Raw genomic sequence first — 18,408 nt, 5'->3', positions numbered from 1 at the left:
ATTATTTTAACTGTTCGTATTGCCATTTTAGCAGGGAAAAAAAAGGGGGGGGGGATGTCTAATATTGTCTAATCGAAGATCGTTTCTACGTGGGGGTTTCTGAAAGCTGTCAATCCGAGATGCCGTGTTTCTTTGCTTGCCGGTTCACTGTCCTCCCACTGAAGTAGACATTTGGGCTCAGGTGACGGATAGTGTGGATACCGCGGAGTCACGCTTCCATCGAATTTATTCCTGTGGACGATGATGGTGGAGGACGAGGAGCTGGATGCGCGTGCACTTGAGCTGGACGCGGACTTGGAGCCGCGCAGCCGCCCGCGCTCGTGCACCTGGCCGCCGCCGCCGTGTCCCGAGGACTTCCCCGCGGCCACAGAACTCAACGGGGCTCCTTGTCCACTGCTGAAGACGGAAGCCGAGATCGGGCCGCCGTGCAGATCAGGGAGGAAGAGTGCGAACCTCGCCGAGGTGAAGCGCGAAGCCGGAGCCGCGCCATTGCCATGTCTGACCGGCGCTGCGCTCGAGGTCTCCGGGCAGCTGCGCAAAGCCAAGTCATCACGCCGGAACGCATGGGGGAACCTGTCATACGCGGACTTGATCACCCGCGCCATCGAGAGCACACCCGAGAAAAGGCTCACCCTGTCGCAGATATACGATTGGATGGTGCGATTCGTACCTTATTTCAAGGATAAAGGAGACAGCAACAGCTCGGCCGGATGGAAGGTAAGACGCACGTGCACGCGTATACGCACATTCACCAGGCTTTATGGCTTTATGAAACAGGCACACGTCATTCCTAAATTCTACTTTTTATGGCTTGTATCTCGATTGAATTTTGTTCCCTACGCCCTTAGTCTATTAAGAGAGTTCGCCTACAGTTTTTACAGGCCACTCCAACATCCAACATAAAGAACACTAGAAGTTGGTCTCTTGTTTCTTTTCGAACATTACTGCAAAGCTCAAGGATCCAGACTATTTTGTAGACATGCATCAAATGATAGTGTCAGAAGTACTTGAGACTCCTGCCTGAGAATCCTCACTGTAGTGTAGTACCATTAGTAGTCATTCCTATATGTCCACAAACCACATTATTGAATGCATTCCTGATCAGACCAATTATATAAGCACATATTCTCAGCAGTACACAATCAATTATATGCAGTTTTTTTGTCTTGTTAATTAGTTTCAGAGGTCCAGCTCTACACTACAAAAAAGTAGTCATCATCATTATTATTTTTTTTTAGCACAAACGAGGATACAACATGTAATGAAGTGGCAGCAGATCACATGTTAATACATTTTGCTTTCCAGAGCCAACTATAGCAGGTGACTTATTAAGCAGTATACTAAGAATTAGACAAGCCATCCATTAACAAAACAACAACAAAGGCATGTATAAAGGCATGCAGCCTGTATCAAATAACACATTTTCAGTGCTGTACAGTCAAATATTCCTTCGCACTCATTTGAAAACTTTAATTACACCATGATCGAGTTACCAAGCTCATCTACAACTGCTTTTGGATTTATTCAGAATTTGCAGTGTCCTTATTTTTACTTACTAATCCTTAATTTTTTAAAAAATCATATACTTTATCTGTTCTTTTGGACATCGCTAAATCCATGTTTCATTGCCAGTTTGTATGGAACTGATCTTAATGTAAATCGGATCAAGGAAGTTCAGTGATAAATGAACCTTGGGACATTCCAGAGAACACCTGACTACTTCAGACACCTAGGCCACACTCATGCACTATCATGCTGACAAGGTTCTGTCTGTTCACCATTTATGAAGAACATCGCTGATAATATAAAGCATTTGGTATAAAATATAAAAGATTTTAGGTGGCTGTTGCTTTGCAATAAGCATGTTATCTGTTCCATTACTCCAGTTGAGACATTCATATACAGTGAGACCAGACTTCCATTTCAGACCATTCAAACTGACATTTCCTAAGTAGTGCCACTGTCAGTAGTGATAGGTTGACTGTTCTGAAAATGTCCACTGATGGGAGACAAATGCACATTGAAGACCCAACCATGACCACAGCACTGTGGCTCACCACTCTGGGCTGTGGGAAGGAAAAAAAAAAACCCAGCATAAATCCAAACCCATAAGTGTTCAATGGACTCCTAGTTTACCTTGGCCTAGGCACTTGTGACTGATGCATGGTTACCTAATTTAAACAATGTGTGCTGAGGTGTGTCTACAGGTGTCTGAGCTCCATTATCCCTTCACTGTGACAAGACACTGTGCTACTCAACCACAGAGTGGCCTCCATATCTTTAGCACTACTGTCCCAGTGCAGGCTTGCGTAAGGGCAAATTAAGGGGTTTACCACAAGCACTGTGAGTCTACTACTGCAGCAGTATTTAGAGCTTGTCCAGACATAGCCTGAGCCCAGGTAATGAAGGTGATTAGGCATGCTTTTAAAAGCACGCTTGTGCTCGTTTATAGATGTGACCCTGCTTCCAGGAGAAACAATATAAATAGTGTTTCAAAAATATACCCTAAACACAGCCATATAGGCTGCATACTGTAGGAACCGCTCAAACTGACATTTCCTAAGTAGTGTTGACTAACGTGCTCCCTTTTTGTGATGAGTACCTCATTGGGGATTTATCGGTGATAATCTATCTTAGGTAAATAACACCAAATTACTCAACAAACGCCTTCTTTTTCAGCTTATGTACAATTAGCATTCAAGAGGCAGTGGAACATATTCATCATAAGAAGAACACTTCAAAAAATATCTTTAAAAGCAGCATTCAAATAGCATTATAACAAGCCATTCTGAGAACAACAAGTCTAATAAGGTTCTAGATTACTTTATTTGACATTGTGGACCCTCCGAGTGAACAAGTATATATTACAGCATTGCTTCTGTGGGAACCCCCCCCTCAAAAACAACAGTGTTAAATAATTTCATCATTCAGCTTGACCTTTGTGCTTGTGTTCTGGTTTCGGAGGTCAGGTGTATTTTATGTGTATAATTACCAGTAATCACGCCTCATCAGATTTGCATGTTTTCGGTTTGTTTGTTTGTTTTACATTTACACAGTTTGAGACAATGCAAACATGCACGTTAGCAAAGCTCTCTTGACAGCCAAAAATGGCTCTCTGGAATGCCTGAGATTTGATCGCAGAACCTTTGGATCACTGGTACAGAACGTCAACCACTGAGCCACTACTATTCTGGTTGTGGTGGTGTAATTATGTTGACCATGTGTTGGTTGAGTCCTACTGACACTGCTGAGGAAGCAATGTCATATTTTGTAGATGGGTGTGTAGGGGGACCCTCTGGTCAGTGTGACAGCATGATATCGCTGCGGATTATGTGCTGCTCAGATTTTTTTTGTGTGTGTGGACCAGGGCATTTATGAAGGAGCGTACTGTATTTAAAAGAAAGAAAGTACATCTTGATTTTTGTGAGAAAGCAAGTGTCAGATTAGCTAATTGCTTTTGCTGCAGTGTGCTATGGTTTATTTCTTTGCAAATATCTGAAATTATTGTCTGAAGTGTGTATATGAGAGAGAGAGAGAGAGAGAGAGAGAGAGAGAGCAAGTGATAGAGTGTATGAGTGTCTGACCGCTGGTGTTCTGGTGCCAGGGGATTGCAAGTCAGGTCAAAGCGTGTGCCAAGCAGTCAGTCAGATGCTCTAATCTGAAGTGACGAGAGCGTTATTTATAACATGTCTTTAGGTACGAGTAAAGCACAGGCCAGCAGTGCAAAGGGTCAGCCGCCTGCCACTGCATGCAGACTGTCAAAATGAAAACAAGCAAATCAGTGAGAAAAGAAAGACTGTGAGAGAAGGAGAAGGAAACACTGAGGTGGAATAAGGAGTCTATTCTAAATATTCCAATCATTTTATTATTTATACATTAGTATATATTAATTGGTACCGTTATGATTCTAAAGACACAATCCAGAAAGACATGATCGAAAGAAATATATAAGAGCTATATTATTGTTTTTCAGTGTTTGGGCAGATTTTGCTTTTGCCATGTTGGCCTACCATAACCTGAAGTCCATGCTTTTATGGTGTAGTATTTACGAGTCATATAAAATGCAGTCCTTGTAAATGGACTCTTAGCACTCTGAAGTGGTTACACTGTGTGCGTGAGTGAAACTATAAGCACTGGAGCTCATCCTTCAGGGCATGAATCAAAAATAAAAGCTAGAAAGTAACCTGAGGTTCTTATTCATATTTTATTAGTGCTAGTGAGAAGAGCTGACAAATGATGAAGATGAAGCAACACAGCGAGACACAGAAATATATATTTTCTGGTGAGTATATTTATATTGAGATTATGTTATCTACTGAGGTTATGTACCTTGCTCAAATGGGAACATCAGTGGCTGCGCTGGACTCATTTAAGCCATGACACATAGCCCTTGGCTTCACGTGGCTTCTCACTAGTCTTCAGAGCCACACATGGTGTGCAGATTACACAGGATGTTGCAGAGCCAGAGCAGATCTCAGACTCAAGTCCCTGTTCTCTGTAGTCATAGAATATTTGAGTTGCTTATGCATATTTCATCTGTGAGCAATTTGACTGGATGAGTGTAGACTAGACTTTTCTCTATAAAATGCACCGTTCTCTGGTTAAGCTTAACTTATTAGATTTAATTAATTAAAAATTTAAATATTGATGCAAACACTAAGACATGCAATGTCAAAAATTATCCAGGATCATGATTTTCAGATTGTTTGATCAGGATTTGCTGTTTTTTTAAACTGCTGCTTCTTTCTTCATTTTTAATTATTGCTCTGGAGGGTGTGTGTTGTATGGTTTTGATGCGTTGCCTCAGATTTGGTGCTTTTTTCCGGCTCTTTGAATTGGACTAGTGCCCCAGGACTTTATGAGCACAAAGTGGATGGAGTAACACATGTCTATGCCAAACTTAGAGTGCAGCCATACTAGTAACTGAGAGAAGGAAAGCAGGCAGTCAGAGAGGGCTGAACTTGGAGAGGGTGCTGAAGTTGGAATGACTGTTTTGGCCATAGTTGTCTTTGTTCACTTGCTGTATATGAAGTGTTATAATGTGTGAGGAGAATAAACTGCATTATGCACAAATTCCAAGAGACCAACAAACAGAAAAATGTGTGGGTGTGTGCCAACCAGATGGTTGCACACAGACCCCTGAGGTACACCGGAGTCACAGAGCTATAAGTGTAGGCCTTGAGAGCAGCTCGCCTCTTAGCACCTAACATTATTTTCCCAAGATCTGCCTTTTACCTTGCTCACATGCAGGTAGGAGTGTGTGAGACATCAAAGAGAAGAAATTATGTGGCGCTTCAGAATGGTTTGGAAAGATCTGTCCAGTTATCCAAACCATCAGTCCAACCCTGATGATTCCAAACGTCTTATAAAAAGCCATGTGCTCTTCACCTTCTGATTTCAGTAAACTTTTTAAAAGGATTCTGTGGCCAGGTGCCATGAAGGTCAGGAAATGTTTTCAACTGGATAAGAACCAAGGACAAGCTGTCCTGCCTATGAAGGTGGATGATTTCAATAAAGCCTTAATTTGCTCCTCGGTGTATGTTCAGACTAGGTACTACTTAAAGGAATTTGGGTACAATATGGATTACAGTGAAATATGTATTTAGAAATCTAAAGAAAGGCATATATATATATATATATATATATATATATATATATATATATATATATATATATATATATATATACACACACTGATCATCCATAACTTTAAAACCACTGAGAGGTGAAGTGAATAACTTTGATTATCTCATTACAATGACACCTGTTAAGGGAGGTGGGATATATTAGGCAGCAAGTGAACAGTCAGGTCCTGTGATGTGTTGGAAGCAGGAGAAATGGGCAAGGGTAAGGATCTGAGTTACTTTGACAAGGGACAGTTGTGATGGCTGACTGAATCAGAGCATTTCCAAAACGGCAGGTCTTGTGGGGTGTTCCTGGTACGCAGTGGTTAGAACCTTCCAAAAATTTTCTAAGGAAGGACAACTGGTGAACTGGCGATGAGGGCATTGGTGCCCAAGTCTCATTGATGCACAAGGGGAGTGAAGGCTAGCCCATCTGCTCCAGTCCCACAGAAGCGCTACTGTAGCACAAATTGCTGAAAAAGTTAATGCTGGCTATGATAGAAAGGTGTCAGAACACACAGTGCATCACAGCTTGCTCCGTAGCCACAGATCGGTCAGAGTGCACATACCGAGCCCTGTTCACCACTGAAAACATCTAAAATGGAAATGTGAGCATCGGAATGGGACCATAGAGAGAAGGTGGCCTGGTCTGATGAATCACATTTTCTTTTACATCATATGGATGGCTGGGAACATGTGCTTCACTTACCTGGGGAAGAGATGGCACCAGGATATACTATGGGAATTAGGTAAGCTGGCAGAGGCAGTGTTGTGATGCCCTGAGCAATGTTCTGCTGGGAAACTTTGGGCCCTGAATTCATGTGGATGTGACTTTGACATGTATCACCTATTTAAACATTGTTGCAGACCAAGTACACCCCTTCATGGCAACGGTATTCCATTCAAGAGTTAAAGGTGTTGACTTGGCCTCCAAACTCCTCAGATCTCAGTCCGATCAAGCATCTGTGAGATGTACTGATCCAAACTTACAGGACTTAAAGGAGCTGTTACTAACGTTTGAGTGCCAGATACCACAACACACCTCCAGAGGTCTTGTGGAGTTCATGCCTCAACAGATCAGAGCTGTATTAGTGGCACAAGGGGGACCTACACAATATTAGGCAAGCGTTTTTAGTGTGTGTGTGTGTGTGTGTGTGTGTGTGTGTGTATGTTTATACACACACACACATATATATGTATAGTTGTGTAAACATATGAAGTTTATCGTTTATCTTTGAGTGGTGAATGTATATATCACGAGTGAGTGAGTGATTTATTTTTTAACACAAGAAGATAAACTTCATATCTTTGCACCACCGTGTAATGTTCTTTATGTTATATGGACACATTCACAAAAAATACGCAAATTAATCAAAAGAATTTCAATCTTGAACCAGTTTGCCATTTTGACAACGTATGTCTAGTCAGCAGGAAAACACTGAGAGTGACATGATCGGAGTGAAATATCGGGAAATATGTCACTCAGATCAACGATGTATTTCATATGAAAAATACGAGCTTTTCAACTCGAGAAGTTAAACTTCACAACTTCAAGTCAACATGATTTTCTTTTTATTATATAGACACATTCACAAACAAAAAGTACTCAAATTTATCAAAACAGTTCATCAATATCCTCATTGGTGAGGATATTAAAAAACATGTTACTGAATATCCCGGATGTAGTTCGCATGAAAAATATGAATGGCGTATTTTCCAATAAAACACTCGTATCTATCTATCTATCTATCTATCTATCTATCTATCTATCTATCTATCTATCTATCTATCTATCCAAATCATGAACCATTGAAATGTTTCTGTGGTTCCCATCTCTCTGTCTGTGATTTTTTTCATGACCTTTCACACAGTTTAGTTTTCACACTAAAATTCTGGAGATATTGTCAGTCCACTGGGTATGCTGTGTTACCATTCTCGATGTGTGTATGTGTGTGTGTGTGTGTGTGAGAGAGAGAGAGAGAGAGAGAGACACTGAGTACATGTGTGTGTGTGTGTGTGCACTTGCATTCGTGTGCGTGTATGTGTGTGTGTGCGTGCATAAGTGCATGTGTGCGTGTGTGTGTTGATGGGCTCAGTGGGAGATTGGGTCCTGGGGGAATAACTCTCGTTAATAATTCAGATGAGGCTCATTATCTAGGCAGTGCAGATTTCTCCCTGATTTCACCTTAATTGCAGGCAGCCTGCTCCACTCAGGCAGTCTGTAGTCACGCTGTGCTCCCTCACTTTCTCTCCTTCACTCTCACCCACTCTCTCTCTACCTCTTTCTCATTGAACACACTCAAATGTATATACATATGTGCAGATTTGGAATGTAAGCCTATGAGGATAAAATGAACAGTGTAATTTCTAATTGGAGGGTATCTATATTATTGTAGATGTATATAAGGATCACAGTCCTTTTAATATATGACTATTATTATGATGTCACTATGTGTCAGCCCTGTGATGACCTGGCGACTTGTCCAGGGTGTACCCCGCCTTTCGCCCGTAGTCAGCTGGGATAGGCTCCAGCTTGCCTGCGACCCTGTAGAAGGATAAAGCGGCTAGAGATAATGTGTGTGTGATGTGTGTGATTATGATGTCATTAGTAATTAAAAAATTAGCATTAAATAAAATGGTTCTGTTTAGTAATTGGTTGTGATTCTAATCAATAACTGCCTAAAATCTGTGACTCATGAGGATTACCAGATGCTTCATATCTTTTCTGGCGATGCTCTTCCAGACCTGGAATGGAGCAATTTTTGGCTTGTTTCTGGGTTTCATAACCTTGAGTCTTCAGTAGAATCTGAAGTAGAATACATGCTTAACAGTGTTCAAGGTCCCCTCCCTTTCAGCACTATGTTCCAGATCACTCTATAGCACAACACTTTCAGTACTAAATTTTGAACAGTTTAGGTGCTTTTATACACTTGAGAATTTATCCTGCTGCTGTCTTTGTCAGTCACAAATGAGACAATTTTATTTTCAATCATACCTGTATCACCAAGCTTTTGGAAAAACCTTATATTTTAGCTATTTTTCTGCCTCATAAAACTTCTAAAATAAAAACTTCTCTGAGACTGAGATTTGAAGTTTGTCCCCCACAAGTTACAAACATTCACTGATTGTATCTATAGTAGCAATTGACATAATATACTGTATAATTCATTTGCGTGATTTTAGTCTGCAGGAATGGATGTTTTGCAGAGAGCAAACAGCATGCACGATATATAAAGCCTTCATTCAGAAGCTTCATTCAGAACTTCAGAACTTTCATTTGCTCTCATGGACATGAACTAATGATGATCCTTATCTTGTAGCTCAAGCCCATGTATGGTAGCCAATGCAAACATTCTCATCTCATTATCTCTAGCCGCTTTATCCTGTTCTACAGGGTCGCAGGCAAGCTGGAGCCTATCCCAGCTGACTACGGGTGAAAGGCGGGGTACACCCTGGACAAGTCGCCAGGTCATCACAGGGCTGACACATAGACACAGACAACCATTCACACTCACATTCACACCTACGGTCAATTTAGAGTCACCAGTTAACCTAACCTGCATGTCTTTGGACTGTGGGGGAAACTGGAGCACTCGGAGGAAACCCACGCGGACACGGGGAGAACATGCAAACTCCGCACAGAAAGGCCCTCGCCGGCCACGGGGCTCGAACCCGGACCTTCTTGCTGTGAGGCGACAGCACTAACCACTACACCACCGTGCCGCCTACAAACATTTCACATGGTAAAATTTGGACCTTTTCATTTATATGTAATTCTAAAATAAAACTTCCCTGAGACTGAGATTTGAAATCTGTTCCCCACAAGTTACAAACATTCACTGATCGTATCTAGTAGCAATTGACGTAATATATTTTATAATTCATTTGAGTCATTTTAGTGAAATGCAACTAACGTAACTGATGTGGATATTAGCTTACAAACTTCAATCAAACATGGCAATCAAACATGGCATACATGATAGGTGGACAGTTAAATCCCATAACCTTTTTTTTTTTTACAAAACGAATTCACAAGCATGTGAATAAAATGTTCTATATTAATTTTGACCTGTACTTTCTACCAATTGTACTACTAATTCCTAATTGTTTACATCTGAATGTTCAATACCTGAATTTAAAAGTGGTAAAAGGCCCAACATATACAGATTTACTCTTTCAAAAATTATTTAAACATTGAAAATTCTAGTTCTAATACTTTGTTGCAAATTTACTCTTAAAATACTCTATAATTATTATAATTATAATGTACAATAATATTTATTATCTTCTAAAACTGACCTAGCCAAATTTAGACAGCATAAGTATGTTGCCTACAACAGAAAAAACATAATTTTATTCAAAATATTTATTATTTTGCCTTTTTTAAATCTCATTATCCTTCTACAGGGTCGCAGGCGAGCTGGAGCCTATCCCAGCTGACTACGGGCGAAAGGCGGGGTACACCCCGGACAAGTCGCCAGGTCATCACAGGGCTGAACACATAGACACTAATTCAAAAGCTACATGTAGAAAGTTTTTCCACATTGACTCACATATGGAACATGCATATTTCTGTGTACTACTTTTAGTTCAGTCAGACTTGAGATAATCACAACTTGTTTTTTTCTTTCAGCTTTTTCTGTCTTCTTACAAAGACAAAATGATGGAATGACTCCCATTCTTTCTTCCCAGATTTCCACAAAATGCTAATCAGTCCAACTACTCATGTAGTTGTGAAATTACCTGCCATTCTAATCCACAGTATTTTTCATCCTCTGCATTCCAGGCATAAAATTTGCACAAGATGCAGTGTTGTCAAAACTATGTCCAAGTGCATCCCAAGTTCAATCACAAGGGTTGAGATTCTACCAAAGTTCAGATTCCACACATAACATTATTGAGCTTCTCTGTACCCGGTGCCAGCTAGGTTCTAATTATCAGCATGTTAATACTCACATGAACTCTTGTGTATCAGGGAAAGAATGTAGAAAGCTGAGAAAGTGTGAAATAATTGTAGCAACTTGACAGCATGCTTTTGGGAGCGCGCTGAGATGTGTGGATTGATTCAGACCCAGCGATATGGCTTTCACTCGTAGGCTGCTGCTGTTGAGTGCTGATTGATGGCTATTAATGTGTCTTGTGAGGAACCTGAGGTGAGTTATGTCTTGAAGAGTGCCATCTCTCACACTGTTCTTTTTTCCAGCTGAAGCATACTGACAGGCTTAGGAAGGCTAGACACACTCGCCAAGGTGATGTGCAACTCTCCTATATTATGTGAAGTTTTGAGCCTGGGTTCATAAGTATCCCAGAAGTGAAGCTTTGATCTAGTTGTAGGCTCAGTTATGACGCCATCTATTCAGGCATCATTGCATCATTCATTACGTGCATAGTAGCTTAACTGGAGCAGAAATAGTCCCTAAGTTCAGATCTTGTACTCCAGTTGCAGGAGTGGGAGAGGAATATGAAATGTGACATCTCAATGTCAGTCTCTACAGTAGAGGGCAGGCCAAGGGAGGGCATATTGGTTGTGGTTAATACGAGAACTGCTTAGCCTTGTCATCTGCTGACTCTGGGTTCATGTTGGTCTTTCTCCTGGGTTGAAGATAATATGTGCATGGAAGGACACAAGAACTACTGGATAATTCTGGACCTCTTCTAGTGTATAAAAAAGTTCTGACTCTTGCTGTATAGAGCACTCGTGTGTTAAGTAAGCATATAACTAAAAATAGTTAGCTTGGAACACATTTAGAGTAACCAAAATAGAGTGTCTGGTTCAAGTGTCTGGTCCACAAGCTATTCACTTTCCTGGTCAGCTAATCCAAGCATTTGGTAAATATTCACTGAACTTTCATGATTGCTTTAAGGTGGCCATATGTTGAATACTAACAATAAATCAAGCTACTCAATCCAAGAGCCCACATATCTATACCAAGATTTACTATTCTGGTGACTTCTGTAAAATTGCTATTGCCCACAACGTCAAAACTCCCTAAATGGTATTTCTAAAGTCTGCTCTATTCTGTGTAGCAAGCAGTTTGATTTTGTTTTATGGATGTGTAGGAGCAAAATTTAGCAGGACTAGTGGGTTGTGGATGTGGCATGTGGTCAGACTTTGGTAAGGGAGCATAGTAGGAACCAATGTCAGACCTACTATGAGTGGGGCAGCTTTTGGCATAGGAGGTGTAATGCACTGGAAGTGACTCAAATGTGGTTTCACTATTTTATAGAGTTTGCTTCTTATGGACCTAATGTGGTCACTAGGTAGCAGGAGAGTGTTGCTTAAGCAGTAGGTCACTATTTGGCCAGGGTGATGGTGGAGTTACTGGGGGGACATAGCGGTGAGTCAGATGGCTGAGACGTGGCAGTCCTAGGTGGATTTGTGTGTCAGTGTGGATGAAAGTAGGTCAGGATCAGAGCATATGTTTAATATTCTGACCATGTGAACACTAAACTCTGAGACAGCAGACAACCCATCATGAACCTATCCCTCTGTTTCCTCTCTCCCTCACTTTCTTAGGCTTGTAGTCTCCCATAATTTTTTTTCTCCCACACTTTTCTGTCTCCCAATCTTCATCTTTATGTTTGCTTCTCCCTCTTGTTTAGCATTCCTCTTGCTATTTCTGCGCATTCTAAGAATCGATAAATCCCTGACTCATTCATCTCCTTCATTCCTTACAGTTCTCGCTCTGTTTCTCTCAGTCTCACTCCAGTGCTTTCTTTGTCTTCTCACTGTCTGATGGTTAGTGTACAACCATGACACCCCTTGCACCTACTGTGCTGCAACTGTCTCGGTGTGCCTACACCTCTTTTCATGAGTGACACTTATGGACAGCTTCTGACAGAGTGCAGAGTCTTCAGTACTCCCCCTCTCTCTCTTTACCCCTGAGACTCACCTCAGTTTATGTCTAGATAGGACGTGTTGGTGACCTGGTAGAGCACAGTGACAGAACAAGCATGTGTTGCAGGCTCAGGGATTCTGGCTGCAGCCTGCTACTGTGCTCAGGTTTTCAGTGATTGAGAAAGGTCAGGGCTGGAGTCGTTTCAACCTCCACTCTACCAGAATTTGACTGCTGCTTTGGAGCAGGGTTCTAGCTGAGGTTTACATATTGCTCCTGCCACATTTGCCTGTTGAGAGAAAAGTGGAGTGAGAAGAAATGGAAAGAGAGGATTGTGGATAGAGTTGCAGGTGGGGTAGAAGGAGGGAAATAGAACACTCCAAATCAAGTGTGTATCCATTAGTGCACGTGCACGCACGCACACACACGCACGCACACACACACACACACACACACACACACACACACACACACACACACACACACACACACACACACATTATGGCACATCTATACACTTTCTCCCATCAAGCACCCACCCACTGGCTGAAATGTACATGGTTTGGACACCAGACAACCAAACTGCTAAGCTTCCGGTATAAATCAATAATTAGATGAATGCAATAACAGCTCATAAGAGGAAGGCCTCTCGATTAAGCACAAAATGGGTGATTGGCATGAAATGATGGAGCTGTAAGGAAGAGTGGTATTTTGGGAATGCACAATCTCCATTATGTAGGGAAGACCAAAGCTTGAGAATGGCAGCATGCATTTGCACAACATTAATCTATCTTCCCTTAGCAATCAGGTTAGTGAAGTCATTCTCCAATTCTCACACATGATTCAAAGGAAAATGCTAATGAGCAAAATAGTTTTCATAAGAAAGGCTTGTGAAGTGGCGAGTCTTCAGATAAGAGGATCATTTAATTGTGTGTTTGCTTTGTGTGTTTGTGTCTGTGCTCTTTCTTTCGTGTATGAAAGATGATGAGAATAGAAAGATAGCCTATAGCACAAGAGGGCATGGAATAGGGACAGGACCAGTATTGTGTTGCCAGGAACTGGGAACAGTACATGTGAGGCACAGATTTATCTGGAAGCTGTGTGAGTAACGCCTGTACACCTACTCGTACATGCAGTTATCTAATCAGCCAATCATCATGCAGCGCAATGCAAAAAAACTTATGCAGATACAGCTCAAAAGCTTCAGTTAATGTTCATATCAAACATCAGAATGGGGGAAAATTAGTGATCTCTTTAACTTTTAACCATGGCATGGTTCTTGGTGTCAGATGAGCTGGTTTGAGTATTTCAGAAACTGCTGATCTCCTGGGAATGTCACACACAACAGTTTCTAGAGCTTACATAGAACAGTGTGACAAACAAAAAACATCCTGTGAGCAGAGGGTCTGCAGGCTGAAACAAGAGAGAGATCAGAGGAGAATGACTAGCCTGGTCTGAGCTGACAGGAAATATATATAAAAACTCAAAGAAGCATTCGTTACAATTGTTCTGACCAGAAAAGGATCTCAGAACATACAACACATCAAACTTTGAGGTGGATGGGATGCAACAGGCTGCATCAGGTTCCTCTCTGTCAGTAACAGCACTGAAAACCTGAGTTCCGAGCAGCCTCCAAACATGGCTGCTCCAGACTACACTTCCCATGATACACAGTGCCCCTCATCACCAGAGTTCTAACCACATCACCTGTCTCCAGTTATCCCACAGTCACCTTCCCTACATAAGCTCAGCAGTCACAAACACACCTTGCGAAGTACGATTCTGTGCCCTGTACCTGACTATACCAAGCTGTTTGTTTTCCTGACTGACTTCCTGTTAAAGACCACTGTTTTCGTTAATTCTCAACCTCATTTCCTTGTCTCTCCTGCATCACCCTGTTTACTGATCGATCGACCTCTGCCTGTTTCCTGACTACAATTTCTGCCTCATGATTTGGCTACAGCTGCCATTTGCGCCGCACCTGCTCTCCCCTACACCTGCATCCATAAGTGCCTGCACTCTGACAGGATACTTCGCCATCATGGATGCAGCAGAGGAGGCTAAGCAGACTGCAATCCACACACAGGGGCGACTATTAGGAGAACACCAACAGATGATACGCGATCTCAACACCAGGATGACACAACTCACTGCTGTGGTGTCGCAGGCCATCCTCACACGCCCCTCCTCTCCTCCCGGTACATCCCAAAATATTCCTCTGACAGAACAGTTTTCTGGGGAAGTGTCCCATTGTAAAGGATTTCTTCTTCAGTGTTCCTTGTACTTTGCTTCTGTCCCAGGATAATCTCCTCCACAAATGACCCTCACTTGAACTACCTCCTACTCCCTCTCTTAACACTAGCACGGTGATCCCAATGGAAGTCTCCCGCACTCAACTTCAGCGGTCTGAAAGACAGAGAAGAAGGCAAGAGGGCCTTTGCTTTTACTGTGGAGAAGCTGGCCACCTGATCTCCCAGTGCCCTACTCGACCCCCACGAGACCACCAGCCAAGCAGGACTGCCAGCTCAACTAACCCAGTGAGTTCTGACACGTCTCATAACTCACAGTCATTCCAAATGCCAGTATTATTAAAGCTACCAGACTCAACCCATGTGCTCTCTGCTTTCATAGACTCGGGGCAGAGGGAAATTTCATAAACAGTGTGATAGTTCAAAAGTACCATCTGACCACCCACGCACTTCTGAGACCCATCAAGCTGAAAGCCATTGACGGGGGGACCTACAGGAGAGGGATTGGTCTCAACGTGCATGATGCCCCTCGAGATTCAAGTAGGAGCGATTCGCACAGAATGCATATCTCTTCTCATCATTCCTACCTCACATCACAACCTAATATTGGGTTATCCATGGCTCCAGCTTCATGATCCTCTGATTTCCTGGCAACAACGTGATATTCTACAGTGGTCTCCTTTCTGTCTTCAGAACTGCATGAAACTTCCCCAACTCTCTCTCGTCTATTTCTGTGGAGAGCCCTCAGCCTGATTCCCTTGACAACGTCCCAGCTTGCTACACTGGCCTCAAGGAGGTATTCAGCAAAGGGAGGGCCTGTGGTCTGCCTCTTGACCATTCCTATGACTGCACTATCGACCTCCTCCCAGGTACTACTCCTCCTCAAAATCGTATTTACTCTTTGTCCCTGATGGAACAAGCAGCCATGGAGGAGTACATGCAAAAGGGGTATATCAGACACTCTACATCTCCAGCCTCAGCGGGATTCTTCTTCGGAGAGAAGAAAGGAGAAGGTCTCTGGCCATGCGTAGACTATCAGGGCCTGAACCAGATCACAGTAAAATATATATCATATATCCATATCCACTCCCACTGGTGCCTTCAGCCCTAGAACAACTCAGATCCGCCAAAATATTCTCCAAACTTGACCAGCACAGTGCTTACAACCTGGTCAGGATTCGTGAGGGTGACGATTGGAAAATGGTCTAAAGCACCACTGCAGGCCACTTCGAATACCTTGTCATGCCTTATGGCCTTTCTTGCGCTCCCAGTGTCTTTCAGTGCCTCATCAATGACGTGCTCAGGGACATGTTGGGGAGGTTTGTTATTGCCTACATTGATGACATCCTGATTTACTCAGATGAGAACACCCACCATGAGCACGTCAGGTCAGTGCTTTATCGCCTGCTCCACCTGTACGTTAAAGCAGAGAAGTGTGAGTTTCATGCCTGCCAGCTCTCATTCCTGGGCTACATTATCAGTTCAGAGGGGGTGAGCATGGACCAAGCCAAGGTCACCACCGTGACATCATGGCCCACTCCTACATCAGTTAAGGAGTTGCAGCGCTTTCTGGGGTTTGCCAATTTCTACCGCTGATTTATCCATGGTTTCGATACCATTGCAGCTCCTCTCACTGCTCTCCTGAAGAATGGACCTCAACACCTCCACTGGAATCCTTCTGCGGATCAAGCCTTCAACCAGTTAAAGACCGCTTTCAACACAGCTCCCATACTGCAGCACTCCGACCCTTCCAAACCCTTCATCATGGAGGTGGATGCATCAGAAACAGGTGTAGGAGGAGTACTGTCACAGCACCTTGGTGAGTGACCCAAACTGCACCCCATAGCATTCTACTCAAAGAAGCTCACCCCTGCCAAGAGAAACTATGACATTGGTAATTGAGAGCTCCTGGTGGTTAAGTTAGCTCTAGAAGAGTGGAGGCACTGGTTGGAGGGCGCAGTGCACCCATTCACGATCCTGACAGATCGTAAGAACCTCGAGTACTTGAAAACAGCAAAATGTATGAACCCCCGTCAGGCCAGGTGGGCCCTGTTCTTCAAACAATTTCAGTTTACCATCTCCTATCATCTCAGTTTCCGAAATACCAAGGCTGATGCTCTATCCTGAATCCACTCATCCTCACCACACTCGTTAGAACCTACCACCATCCTGCCATCTGAATGCTTCCTGCAAGCAATAGCCTGGGACATAGACAGAGAGATCAGACTGGCACAACCCACAAATCCTCCTGAGTATTGCCTACCTGGACTTTTGCATGTTCCACCTAGAGTCAGAGGCAAACTCATCACCTGGGTGCACTCCTGCCTCTGGACACTCCAGCAGCCATCACACCTACCAGCTCTTCCAAAGCAAGTATTGGTGGGAAAACATGATTTCAGACATTAATCATTACATCTCCTCATGCTCCGTCTGTGCCCCAGCCAAGGTTGCCAGAGCTCCTCCCACTGGCAAACTATGTCCTCTCCTGGTACCCCAGCGGCTCTCCTTGATTTCATTACTGACCTATCCCAGTCACAAGGCAACACCACCATCCTGGTCATCATTGATAGGTTCTCAAAGACACTCAGACTCATCCCACTTCCAGGTCTACCCACTGCACTTGAAACCACTGACCTACTATTCACTGACATCTCACCTCTGGATATCACCCACAATCCAACAGCCAAGCAGAACAAGCTAACCAAGAAGTGGGCTGTTTCCTCCATATATACTGTATGAGAAACCAGAAGGATTGGGCACGATTCCTCCCATGGGCCGAGTATGTACAAAACTCTCTCAAAGATTCAGCCACTCAATTAACCCCGTTCCAGTGTGTACTCAAACACCAACTTCCATTTTTTCCATGGGATGACACCCCTACACAAATTCTGGCCATAGACTCCTGGTTCCAGAGGAGCCAACAGATATGGGAGGAGGTACATCAAAGAATGGAGAACGTCAATGCCAAGTACAAACACTATGCCGACAAGCAAAGGAGTGCCACTCCCAAGTATGCACCAGGTGATAGAGTATGTGTTTTCACAAAGGAACCCAGATTACCCAACTCCTATAAGAAGTTACAAGCCAGATTCATCAGTCTGTTCAAGATATTACACAGAATCAATGAGGTCTCGTACAGGCTCGAGCTTCCTCCTCATAGCAAGATAGCGCCAACATTCCACATCTCATGCCTCAAACCTGCTATCCAAGGTCCCCTAGCCTCAGACATACCCACCCAAGAAACCCCCTCCAAAGTGGGGGGTTCAGACACCAAAGGTGAAACAATCTACCAAGTCAAGGAGATCCTCAATTCCTGCCACAGACAGGGACAACTCGAGTACTTGGTCGACTGAGAAGGCTACGGCCCTGAGGAACAAAATTGGGTCAGCTCCAGGGACATCTTAGACCCCCTGCTCACTCAAGAGTTCCACAGCCAGCACCCTGAAAAACCTGCACTGAGAAAGAGAGGTTGACCAAGGAAAGAAGTTGCTCTCAGAGAAAGCTCCTTGGGGGGGGGGATGTTCTGTCAGTAACAGGACTGAAAACCTGAGTTCGGAGCAGCCTCCAAACATGGCCACACCGGACTACACTTCCCATGACACACAGATGCCCCCCCCCCGTCACCAGAGTTCTAACCACATTACCTGTCTCCAATTATCCTGCTATCACCTTCCCCACATAAGCTCAGCAGTCACAAAC

At 43.3% G+C, this 18,408-nt stretch overlaps 1 protein-coding gene across 1 annotated transcript in view; it reads left to right on the top strand.

The window, feature by feature from the left end:
* The first annotated feature begins 240 nt into the window (after nucleotides 1-240).
* The window catches only part of foxo6a (forkhead box O6 a), a 44,849-nt gene continuing 26,681 nt past the window's right edge, over nucleotides 241-18,408 (top strand). The window contains exon 1 of the mRNA XM_060920635.1: nucleotides 241-717. Coding sequence (XP_060776618.1) covers nucleotides 241-717 — 477 coding nt within the window. The remainder of the gene's footprint in view (nucleotides 718-18,408) is intronic.

Source organism: Neoarius graeffei, chromosome 5 (genome assembly GCF_027579695.1).
Source record: "Neoarius graeffei isolate fNeoGra1 chromosome 5, fNeoGra1.pri, whole genome shotgun sequence".
NCBI classification, from domain to species: domain Eukaryota; kingdom Metazoa; phylum Chordata; class Actinopteri; order Siluriformes; family Ariidae; genus Neoarius; species Neoarius graeffei.
This window is presented reverse-complemented; position numbering and strand designations above follow the sequence as displayed.